Below are 13,109 nucleotides of genomic sequence, written 5' to 3'. Positions count from 1 at the left end.
GTAGATAAAGGAATATGTGATAAAAGTGCCAATGAGACAACTCTCCATCCAAGTCACAATTTATAAAAGTAAATCATTATAGGTTGAGGTATTGTCCTCAACATGGAGTCTTGGCTTACATCAAACAACAAGCTATAAAGGGCCACAAAAAATTACAAGTGTTAAGCCAATCAAACGAGACATTTAATGGCATAATCTGTATGAGAAACCAGAAACACTTATGGACCTAAAACAATTAAACGACAATTACTGAACATCAAATTCGTGACTTAGTACAGTAGCAAACAATTGCAGCGGGATTAAAAATTTTAATGGTACAAAACGTTCTCTTTTATCTGAAACAATAGTGAACATTTGTCAATACTGAATAATGATTGAATTGGCAAGACGTGATATGACTGTAAATGAACCATTTTTCCAACTGAAATTCAACTGAAGTTGATGCGAGCAATTATATGCATTGGTAAGAACGCATACAATACAAAAAATACCATACAGTCAGCTGATTATACGTGAAAACTATGAACGAAATACCAATATGAGATACAACAACACGAAACCCTAAAACAAAAAAACCACAGAGACGCACATTCATCAAACATGTAATACATGTACCAGAGTGAATGACGCAACCAGTCAAAAAGAATGACATAAAACATATGCAAATTTTGAAAAGAAATGTCTCATCAGTTATGCTTGATTCCAAAGTATTTGAAAGTCATCTTTTTTTCTTAAAAAAATTGAAAAGCTGATAAAACCACTTCATTAAAATATGACAAAAAGTATAGCAACAGCCTTACGGACCAGACCGCACGTGTAATGGTTTTGATTGATTCGTTGATTGTTGCTTCATTGAGTTGGATAGGAGTTTAACAAAATCATCTAAACATGTACATATGTTGAGACGTGAAACCTGCAAATGGTTGTTTTAGGTATCACCATTTGTTTTGTTTTGTTTAAAATTTGATTTTGAACATCATTAAATCATTCAATACACTTTTTACTGAATGTTGTCAGAAGTGTAGGAATGTAAGATGAAATATAAATATAATATGAGAAATGCAGATTTGTGGTAGCTACGTATAGACATTCAATTAAAAGTGATAATCAAGGTAACGATCGATACAAAAAATCAAAAAGCTAACAATGTTTTGAGTTGTCATCTTTTACTCTATTATTATTCATATAGATTATGATTATATGCTTAATATACATACTGTGTGTGTTGTAGTTTTAAAGAAGAACCGTATACATCGTTAATACACAGTTTAGAACTTTACTAAATTGTTTCTTTTTTTTAGCATGGTTAGTATTTATGGTTTTATAACAATGTGCTCAAGGATGTATGTAAAAAGTAATCACAAAAATACTGAACTTAGAGGAAAATCAATTCGGAAAGTCCATAATCACATGGAAAAATCAAATAACAAAACGCATCAAAAACGTAAACCATTTACACAAATGTACCATGCGCATTGATGTGGTCGCTATATTAACGTTCACTACAATCGTTATCTTATAACTTGATTTTGTTCGGTTGCTGTATACCTCACTTTGTTGTGTTTATTGTGTATAAAAAGCATACATTATGATGTGGGTGTTGTCGCTTGGGTTGCGTAACCGAATGGTATGGATATTGTGAACTGTTGTGTGCTGACTTACTTGTGTTTTCATCTTTATCATTGGTTATTATGTAAATAGTTACCGCATTTGTTATCAAATCGCATTGTTTTTTTCCAGGATTGGAATTTCATATTTACGCCAGACGCGCATTTCGTCTACAATAGTTATCAAAGGTACCAGAATTATAATTTAGTACGCAAGACGTGCGTTTCGTGTACATAAGTCTCATCAGTGACGTTCATATCAAAGTATTTATAAAACCAAACAAGTACAAAGTTGAAGAGCATTGCGAATCCCAAATTCCAAAAGATTAGGCCAAATACGGCTAAGGTAATCTATGCCTAGGAGAAGAACATCCTTATTTTTTTGAAAAAAAACAAAATTTCATAAACAGGAAATTTGTAAAAATGACCACATCATTGATACTAATGTCAACACCGAAGTGTTGACTTCTGGGCTGATGATACCCTCGGGGACAATACGTCCAGCAACAGTGACATTGACCGAGTGGTGTGACTAGTTATCAAAGGTTCCAGGATTATATTATAGTGCGCCAGACGCGCGTTTCGTCTACATAATACTCATCAGTGAGGCTCATATCGAAATATTTAGAAAGCCAAACAATTACAAAGTTGAAGACCATTGAGGATCCAAAATTCTTAAAGGTTATGCCAAATATGGCTAAGGTAATCTATGCATGGGATAAGAAAATCCTTAGTTTCTTTAGACTCATCAGTAACCCTCGAATCAAAGCGTGTTAAATAGGCCAAATATAGTTCGACGTTGAAGAGCATTAAGGACTAAACATTCCTAAAAGTTTAGCCAAATTCAGTTAAAGTAATCTATTCCTGAGATAGAAAAGCCTACGAATACTTCGAAATATTACTGAGAATAATTAAAACGTAACCTGGTATTACAAAAATAAAGAAGAGTAGACAACTATAAATATTTCTAAGAATTTATATAAAAAAATAATTGGAATGGTAAAAATATTACTAAAAATTGATTAAGAATTAATTGAAATTATCATATTACATGACTTTTGAATGACGCATTGCTGTTTGTTTATTTATTACAAATTGGTTTGGTGTATTGGGAGAGAATTGATGTCTCACAAAACCTGTTCAAACCAACAGTATTTAATAGGGTTTTCTATCTCTTTCAAATATTTCCATTTTCAATTATCAGTATAAATATGGTGATTTTCAAAATTATTCGACTTACTTAGAGTTTGCATGAACAGATAAGTATTTTACTACTATTAACTGGTCTTGATGACAAGTACTACATACTCATTTCTAAGGTTTGTGTGTTTTGGGGAAATTCTTATATATTTTGTTCAAGTGTGTACCACACATGATAGTAACATTTGTATCTAAACATTCGAGAGTGATCGAATTTTGCAGGTGAAAAATCTTTTTTTAAATGATACACAGGACACTGTCGAGTGCAATATTTCTGATAAACTAAATATTTTGGCGGGAAAATTACACATGAAAAATACAATCAACGTGTGATTTATCGTAATGGTCTAACCGAAAACATTGCGTACAACTTAAAATATCTCAGCAGTGACAATCTTTTTGATGCCGATATGAATACAAAGTTTACAAAAATTGAAGATCGTGACTTGATTGGACAAAAACATGAATGGATCCCGGTTTCTGAGTGTATTTCTCTTTCTTTCTACCATACACGTCGCATTTGACTGATTTCCCCTCTTCGCCACCATTATCGGTAACTCTTGCTTGACAACAAAAATCATCTATTATCTTATTGCTATTGAATACCTGAAAGAAGATATATATATTTCAATAACAAAACGTATGCTCCTCGTATTGTAAATAAAGTTAACAGTAGTATACCGCTGTTAGAAATTCATAAGTCGATTGAGAGTAAAAAATTCGGGTTACAAACTAAAATTGCAGGAAACATATATAAGAGAACTACGACATAACCGAAAAACAACAAGAATTGTAACACACTAAGAAACGAACTATAATATAACAATGGCCATTTTCCCGACTGTGTACGGGATTTTTTTTTAGAGAAAAATGGTGGGTTGAACCTAGTTTGGTGGCATGACAAACCTCTGGCTTTTAAGGCAATGTTAAATATAACATTAAAATAACAACATTACATGACAAGACAACAATACAAATAAATGAGAGAACATATAGGACAGAGAAACACACGAAAAATTGCTTACAAAAGGTATCAGCTTTAAAATATAATCGTAAAAAGGTCGATATATAATGATAAGAACGTCCTTATTCTTTTGTCTGGCTGAACAGAGTTGTTTTTGAGAAAAAAATTAAGCATTTTTTGAAGTTTTTATTTAGTCATATTTTCCATTTTCATTCACACGAATTAGGAGTTCACTTTTGCACGACATAGGCGTCATCATAGCTTTATACTTCACATGCATACACATCCTATGTCTTTGACTTGTTTCTAGTTTTGTTTTATTTTCGTAGTAACGAATTTTCGTTAATGTCTGAATTCAGTTTTTTTCTAAATAGATATAGGAAGATGTGAGTGCAATGAGCCAAATCTCTATTCAAGTCACAATTTATAAAAATGAACCATTATAGGTCAAGGTACGGTTTTCAACACGGAGCCTTGACTGACACCAAACAGCAAGCTATAAACAGCCACCAAAATTCTGACTAGTGTAAATCATTTACACGGGAAAACAAATGGTATAATCTAATAGTATATTAAAAAACGAGATACGTGAAACACTTATTGACCACTTGACATAAACAAACGACAACTACTAAAGACTGCATAATCATTATATTATAAAAAATCTACACTTCGCTGAACATTTAAATTCGTGGCACACTGTGTATTGTTCTATTTTATATTTTACGCAAAGTATATCAATGACGATCGCGAGAGAAGAGATAGTGAGTCTATTAACTTTGACCTTAAAATCAACATATCAAAATTGATATTCATGAATAACACACAATTGTAAGTGCACATAGACGACACGATTATTTTTCATTAAGTTTGATTTTAGATTCCAAATACAACAAATATATCGAACATACCTCTATAATAATAGGATGATGCGGCTTTTTACGATAAAAGGTGACTTTAATTTGTTCAAAGTCGGATTTAGTTTCCCATTCATTTTTCTCGTTTAGCTCTAATGGAATTCTGGATACAACCTTCTCCCCTTCACATTGTATCACAATTTTTGGAGTAAAATCTGTAATAAAATTTGTGTTTAAAATCTTATATAAAAGAGTGATTTTCGATATATATTGATATAAAGAAAGGTTATATCCACATACTATAAATATTTTATACTGCACATGCATTTTAAATTGTTTCAAATTTTAGCTGTTGAGTTCAAATTTGTACATAGATTTATTGTATTTCTGGATACCGTCCTCTGAATGCTTCCGCCTGCTTTCTCACCCTTTTATAATTTTAACATTGGTGATAAATATGTTACTCACATTACACGAACAGCAGCGTGCATATTTTCAATTGCAGTATGAATACATTTACAACATTTGAAGAAAGTACTTTAAATATCATAGATGAGCAAATGTATTTTCATAGAACAAGTTTTTTTTTCAGTTTATATCAGTTTTTATCATATACTTGTATAAAATATAACTAAAATTTTACAGTTCAATAACATTTGAAAATATTAAAAGGCTATGAAAGGATTACTAGGTTTATTGACCAGATTCTTAAGAATTTCCATATCGGGCTGATAAAGGACCCTTTATTGACCGTTCCGGAATGTTATCACATGCCTTTCCGTTAATTTCCGTGACGTTTATCCCACGCAACTTCGTGCATTTCCGGAAATTTGATTGAAAACGACAACAGAACGCGGAAACGGCAAGTGATAAGACTTTTCCCGAAATATTTGAGGAGCAAAAATGAATTAAGTTTAACATGTTTTGAAAGACATAAATGAGGTGACATATTGAAGAACATGATAATTGTTGTGACAAAACAAATAAAATGCTTGCTATATCAATAAAACAATTAAAGTAAAGAATTTGTTTTGGTTGTCTGGAAATATTTTCTGAAAGTGCAAAGACAAACAAAATTGAATTCTAATAGTTCTTGTCTGTATATCTTCTGCTGAAGTATATGATAAAAAGATAATTACATGTCATTTTTCATATTAGACCCTTTATCGGCCCTCGTTCATGATATCAGCCCTCGAGCCTGCGGCTCTTGTGCTGATATCACAACCTTGGGCTGATAAAGGGTTTGATATGAAAAATGCCATGTAATAATCTATACATATCAAATGGCCTCACTTGATAGAATTTGACCATTACTACAAAAATGCACAAACAGCAGCCTGTGAATATTTTAAAATTATCAAATTTTTTATAACATAATAATAATGTTTTATGATATGGTTTTGGATGATTTTGTGACAATTACTGGCAATTTATAGCAATAATAGAATTGAAAAAGTGGGAATAGGAAAGGTTTCCATAATAAAATTAAGATACCTTAATTTTAAATTAAATTGTAACTTAATATAGATAAAAATACTTGTTTAAACCCTGGTCTTTACATTTTAAATTGTGTCAATCATACTTTATGCGTATCACTGGAAAAAACGTAACGACTGAATTATTTGTAATTGATAACGTTCCGAAAACAACTTCCACTTATTTAAGGAGGTAGAACTAGGTTAAGGGAAATAACTCTTAAAATCATCAGTTCGTTTGTTTCAACCATTTTCATAAATATATTTTAAGCTTCTATGTTACATAGATTATTTTCAATCTGTTTCAGGTAAATGCTTAAAATACGTTGATGAAACTGGACTTTAACAAACACATAACTGATTTAAAGAGTTATCTCCCTGAACCAAGGTCTACCCCCTTAATATAATCTATAATACATTATATTTTATACTTTCGTCCTTTGATCCTTGTGGTTTTTCAATCTTTTCTACACTCATCACGACTAATGTCGTAACCATGGATGGCAAACTTAAACAAGGCCAAATTGTCGAAGGCCCCTCTTCAGTAAGTTCCCTATAAATTTGCAAACATGACATAATAAGTACAGTTAAGTTAAATAGACAACAGTACCTTCGTGACAAGACATGATACCGATAATAGGATTTAAAAATGTGAAGTTCAACCGGGAAATTTCCATGTTTTGTTCCGTTAATTAGTCTAGATAATAAACATTTATCTTGTTTCTGCAATTTTGTTATATACAATATGTATCGTATTTTGTTTTGTTTATAAACTGTTCAAGGTGTACATCCCTCAAAAGACTTGACAAACGTCTATTCGTGTGAGAATTTACTCTTCTTGTATGAAACTTTAGTTGGTTTTTAATTATCTGTCTTGTATAGCTTTTGGTTAAATAAATTCTGATTAACATTTTATAATCTTTTATAATTTATTCTAATTAAACCTTTTCTGGCCTAATTTGTTACTGAAACGCCAAAAACAAATCGAGTAGAGGTTTTTACCATCACCTTACAATATATAAAACGTAAGGTCACGAAAATGTCAATGCTCAATTTTATATATCTCACAAAGACAATATACATAAAACCCAATACACATATTATCGGTATTGGATAAAAAAAAATCTTTAGAATCTTATATCAGTTATATTACTTTATGATTTTTCTTTCAGAAATGTTGAAGCCATTTTAAATTCAATGCACAAACAATAAAAACAATTAATCTATGTTTTATATATACCTACCTAACACTAGCTTTACCGTGGGTATATAGTCGCAAAAGAAATGGACCATGTTCTGTCTGGTCTTTTGTACATGGAATGAGTACATATCTGCCTCTGGACAGCACTTGTTTTCCAAATACGCTCCGAGTTTTGATCATGGCGGGTTTTTCAATTATTTTACCCGGTACGTGTAATCTGTACAATCTGTTTTCTGCAACCTGTATTTAAATTTAAAAAAAAAAAAACAAGAATGTGTCCCTAGTACACGGATGCCCCATCCGCACTATCAATTTCTATTTTCAGTGGACCGTGAAAATGGATTCAGAACTCTAATTTTGCATTAAAATTAGAAAGAACATATCCTAAGGAAACATGTGCAATAAGTTTCAGGATTATTGGACTTCAACTTAATCATAAACTACCTCGACCAAATATTTAACGTGAAGCTGGATAGACGGACGAACGGACGCACACACCATAATGAAAACATTATTCGAACCCAAATGACAGAAGAGGTTTAATGTATTCAAATATTTGGATGGTTCATGTACCAACTATTTTTTTTTAAATATTCTTATAAGTAACCAGTAAAATGATTACCTCTTACACTGGCTATTGAGCAAACTAAAAAAGGGAAAAAATGAAAATTGAAAACTAAAGAACAACAACAAGTTAATCTTTCCAAATTCAAATCCACTTTTCTTTTAGAACTAAAAGCCAACGTTTATGAATAAAGGAAAATAAGGAACATACTGATAATCAAATTCCTTGAAGTAAAGCATTTCGCTCTTCTTTCTGTGTACCTTTTTGGCCAAAATCTTCTAAATTTCTACGTATCCCTTTTTCTCCACGAGTGAGGTTAAAATAACATTATCTACATAAGTCACTTGATTGCTATTTTACAATTAAATATAACTGGTGAACTTTTGGTCCTCGGCGATCTTCGACTTTGTAGTTGTTATGGCTGTCAAACTTTTACATCTGAGCATAGTTTTGTTTGGACTTAGCACGCATCTGGCGTATACAAATGGTTTTTTATCTTTTGATGGCTGTTATTCGTTTGTTTCTTTGTCCTATATTTTCTCCAATTTATCTGTTTATTTATTGTAACCCTGTCTTGTAATTTTGTCTTTTTAATGTTATAGTCAACACTGACATTAAAGCAGGAGGTTTGACATGTCACAACACCAGGTGCAACCCACCATTTTTTCTTAAAATGCCCTGTACTAAGTTCGAAAAATGGCCATTGTTACATTATAGTACGTTTGTGTGTGTTACATTTCGGTGTTGTGTCTTTGTTGTGTCGTAATTCTCTTATATTTAATAAGTTACCCTCAATTTTAGTTTGTAAGCCGGAGTTTTTTTTCTCTATCGATTTATGAATTGTAAACAGCGGTATACTACTGTTGCCTTTATTTATTTCCTAATGATTGTAACTATCATTGTAAGGAAAGCGCATGCATGATAAATAACTTCGGACAGGAAGAATAATTTTTGCAGGTGCGGATAAATATGAAGGGTACTACTTTTGAAATTTTTATGATTTAACAATTCTTACTTTTTGCAAAAAAAATTCCACAGACGCGTCACTGCGAGACATAGCTGTGATTCACAGGATAAGTAGCTTGAGATAATAAAAACAAGAACTATCTTTAAAAAAGATATCCGACGTATTTAAATTTGAGTATATGTTTAAACCTATCATTTCGATAACCTTCAGAAACACAATGACTTAAATAATGATGCAAGACCGCTTTAATAAAATCCATATGAATGTAACTACAAGAAATGCTTAACTAAGTCTGATTATATTAAGGCAATAATATATAAGAATATTGTGATGACACCTAAAAAATTTGTTTGTCAAAAAATCCAGTGCAAATAGCAAGAAACAAATATACATTTACTACTGTTGACATTAAACTTAATTCATGGTAAACAAAGCTAGAAACTATTGGTAGTATAAGTAGTATCTTCTGTTTCCATTCACCAAAACCCCGCGGAAATCTCATATGCGAAGGTGCGTTCTAAAAGTCATGGAAAAATTATATAATTATATAATAAACAGCTGTCATGGATCCAAAGAGCTATTGGAGAAACATTTATTTTAAAAAATATAAATCTTTGTAACATCTAGTTCAAATATATATAGTTTTTCACTTGCTTTCCATCACGATATAATTTTTGAGACGTTTTTTCAAACACAACCAAATCACCCACCATGACAGCATTTTGTCCAATCACAGAAAGAATTTTCGAGCATGCGTATTATGTTGCCATAGTTAAGCGTCCTTAAGTTCAAAGCTCACAAACCGAAACTATACCGACTACGTCGGAAAAAACAACATAAGACTAAAACTAAAATTAATTATACCTTCATAATTGAATATCCAATTGTATTAAGCGTTCGACCTGTATGCGATTTAATAGGTTGTATATCATGCTGCTCTAAGGACACGTGGAGTTCATCTTCGTCTTTTTGTATTTCAATAATAAACTAAACAAAAGTAGTTGTATGAAATGTAAGAATTTCAAATGAAAGACCTATGAACATTAAGCGATTACAGTGCAAGACAATGCTTAAGGTAGTACATACCTTTACTTAAGTTAATTTGGCTCGTTTAATTTTCATAAAATTTTCACAAAATGTTTACTATGACCATGATAAAAAAAAAAAAAAAAAAAAAAAAAAATAGAACCACACACTTGATCGGAAATCTTTTGTTGGATACATAGTAGTTTGACTAACATAACTTTCGATCATTGATATGCTTAATATTTCTTGAACAATAGAATGTAATTAAAACGTTCAGTAAATTTTTACCGAGTTACCTTCCTATAGTGTTATATACCACCTTAAACATGACGATTGAAATAGGTAGTAAATATAAGTGAAGGGTGTGATAGTTCAAATATTCGATATCATGTACTTTATGAACAATTTCGATTTATTTTCTTGCTAATAAAAAAAATGATACTATCATTCATTCTTAATATTTTGATTAAATACTTGATAAAAATGGCAAATGAGTAGCAGAAACTAAGGATCGTTTTTTTTACAATGGACAGTAGTGTTTGTTTATCTGATATTATCTCTATGGCAATACATTAGCTTTATCATAGTAGCATGTTCCCAATTTTAACCATAAAAAAATTAATTCTTTAGTTGCTTCTTTATATATATGTCTGGAATAAATGCGACAGTTGACTTATCAGCATCAAAACCGTAAGCACCTCTGACACCTATTGTTTTATCATCGAACCAAATGAACCGAATTATGGTTTTAAACAATGTTTATCTTTATTAATAAAGAAAATATTTAATTTAGATTTGCTATTTGTGTTGTTATGCGTCTAATTTTATCGTTAATCAGACCGTTTTTGTTTGTCTCGTTCAATAGTTTTAAATTCGTTTTTGTTGTTCCCGATACTTACTATTCGGTATAAGTTTTGTGCAATGTTGAAGGCTGTATGGTGATTTAGATGCAAACATAGCATGATAAGGATGTGTGTTCTCTGAAAGATCGTTGTCAATCTTATAGACTGAATTACCCATCATAATGATCGGTGTGAGCAAAGGCCCCATGTTGTGGACTTTTTTTTACCTTAAATGGTTTACTTTTAAAAGTTGTGACTTGGATGGAGAGTTGTCTTATTTGCACTCACCCCCTTTTCTTATATATATTAAGAGATAGAATCATGCCAACTATATTTTTTATGAAATTTATATTCCTTATAATTCCACGTCTTCAATAATCATTTAGTAAAATGTGTTTTAATGAATAGTTTTTCATTAAGAAAACTCTAAAATAGAGTAAGTAATGCATTTTGCGACCTTTTTCCGCTCACGTGTGATTGAAAATGTCTGATGTACTTTTAAATGAAATGCATATTTTCCCAGATGACCTGAAATCTTGAACGAAAGATTTGAGAAATAGCGCATTCTAGTCCTTTTGACAAAAATTCTACTAAACGTACCTGTCGATTGCTTAGGAACGACTGTGATGTATAGTCACAACCACCAGAACGACCTGTCCACTCAGAATGCAGTATGAACTCGTTGGATGGCTTCACGATATGGCATATATCAACATTTGTTAAATGGTTTAAAAAATCTTCAAACATCATCCTGTTAAAAAATAACTGTTTTATAGATGATTTTGAAAAGTGCATAAGTGAACAGTATGTATACAGAAAGATGATATCGTAATTCAAATTCTAAAATAAATGATAATATTCGAAAGAGGTCAGTTACACCGTTTGTTCTGTTGGTCAATTAAATTGATGCTATCTGTAATACTAGAACTATATTTATGCGTTGCTTCTTTACTTCCAACAAAACATTTTGATTTGAAACATTTATTTTGATCTAAACACTGCTATAAAGAATGACCAATAAGTCATTAAGTCAATTCTAGTCTTTCAATCAATTTTCTGACTTCTCTACCGTGGTAAAATCATTCCCGTAAAAACTTCGCATTTATTCAATTATTTTTATTTTAATCTTGGTATGGCATAAACAGTTTAACACAGATCAGACTATTATACTGGTATGCAATAAAGTTCTAAGATCATACAATCATGTTGCTAGTATGTACAAACAAGGATAATCGTAAAGACCAACACATACTTGATTGTGACTGGTACAGGAATGCATTGTCGATTTCAACCGTTTTTCCTCTTGATTCTGTTGAGGTTCGAATTTGTTGTTAACGAGTAAACGCGCCAACCAAATTAAAGCCATAATTTACCTTAGCTGTATTTGGCAACACTTTTAGGAACTTTTTGTCGTCAATGCTCTCCGACTTCGTACTCTATTTAGCCTTTTAAACATTTCTTGATTCGAGCGTCACTGGTGAGTCGTTTGTAGACGAATCGCGCGTCTGGCGTAAATATCAAGATTTTAATCCTGGTATCTATGATGAAGGTTCTTTTTGCAACCACTGGGTCGATGCCATTGCTGGTGGAGATGTATTTCCCCGAGGGTAAAACTATCCCAGTAGTCAGCACTTCTGTGTTGACTTGAGTTATCATTGATATGTTCATAATTGGAAATTAACAATCAACAACATTTTGAATTTGTGAATTACTGAGATTTTTCTACCTCAAGAATAGATTACCTTTATCTGTATTTGGCAAAACTTTTAGGAATTTTTGGTCCTCAATGCTCTTCAACTCGTTCTCTATTTGGCCTTTTAAATATTTTTTTTAATTCGAGCGTCACTGGTGAGTCATTTGTAGACGAAACGCGCGTCCGGCGTAAATATTAAATGTTAACCCTGGAATCTATGAAAAGTTTATTTGCAACCACTGGGTCGATGACACTGTTGTGTTGGATATTTATTTCCCCGAGAGTATCACCAGCCCAGTAGTCAGCACTTCTGTGTTGTCTTGAGTTATCGTTGATATGTTCATAATTATAAATTAACTGTTAACACAACTTTGAAATTTTGAAAACTAAGGCTTTTCTTCCTCAGGAAAAGATTACCTTAGTTGAATTTGGCAAAACGTAAGGAATGTTTGGTCCTCAATGCTCTTCAACTTCTTGCTCTATTTTGCTTTTTAAACATTTTTTGATTCGGGCGTCACTGATGGGTCTTTTGTAGACGAAACGGGCGTCTGGCGTAAATATTAAATGTTAACCCTAGTATCTATGATGAGTTTATTTGTTTAGCGAAACTTTGCGGCTTGTTTTGAGAATGGTGAATATACTTTCAAGTTAAGACAGAGATGTATTTTGGCAGAAGTGTAGAAGAAGTTGCAGAAGACAAGAGAGCATAAAA

General features: G+C 31.7%; 1 protein-coding gene across 1 annotated transcript; it reads right to left on the bottom strand.

Moving 5' to 3' along the window:
* Positions 1–2,535: 2,535 nt before the first annotated feature.
* LOC134719609 (calpain-5-like) lies at positions 2,536–11,444 on the bottom strand. The gene is made up of 6 exons (XM_063582600.1): positions 11,305–11,444; positions 9,701–9,823; positions 7,348–7,544; positions 6,535–6,656; positions 4,683–4,843; positions 2,536–3,413 (listed from the first exon to the last, which is right to left on the bottom strand). The coding sequence occupies exons 2-6, from the start codon at positions 9,704–9,706 to the stop codon at positions 3,231–3,233; spliced, it is 669 nt and encodes a 222-aa protein (XP_063438670.1). The 5' UTR covers positions 9,707–9,823; positions 11,305–11,444; the 3' UTR covers positions 2,536–3,230.
* Positions 11,445–13,109: the final 1,665 nt, after the last annotated feature.

Source organism: Mytilus trossulus, chromosome 5 (assembly GCF_036588685.1).
Source record: "Mytilus trossulus isolate FHL-02 chromosome 5, PNRI_Mtr1.1.1.hap1, whole genome shotgun sequence".
In the NCBI taxonomy this organism is placed as follows: domain Eukaryota; kingdom Metazoa; phylum Mollusca; class Bivalvia; order Mytilida; family Mytilidae; genus Mytilus; species Mytilus trossulus.
This window is presented reverse-complemented; position numbering and strand designations above follow the sequence as displayed.

Excerpts from the sequence above, each read along its gene's own strand:
- LOC134719609 (XM_063582600.1), bottom strand. Across the intron at positions 6,657-7,347 it reads CACGGTAAAGCTAGTGTTAG|GGAACTTACTGAAGAGGGGC; the intron begins GTAGGTATATAT and ends GCAAATTTATAG. Across the intron at positions 3,414-4,682 it reads ATCATCCTATTATTATAGAG|GTATTCAATAGCAATAAGAT; the intron begins GTATGTTCGATA and ends ATCTTCTTTCAG.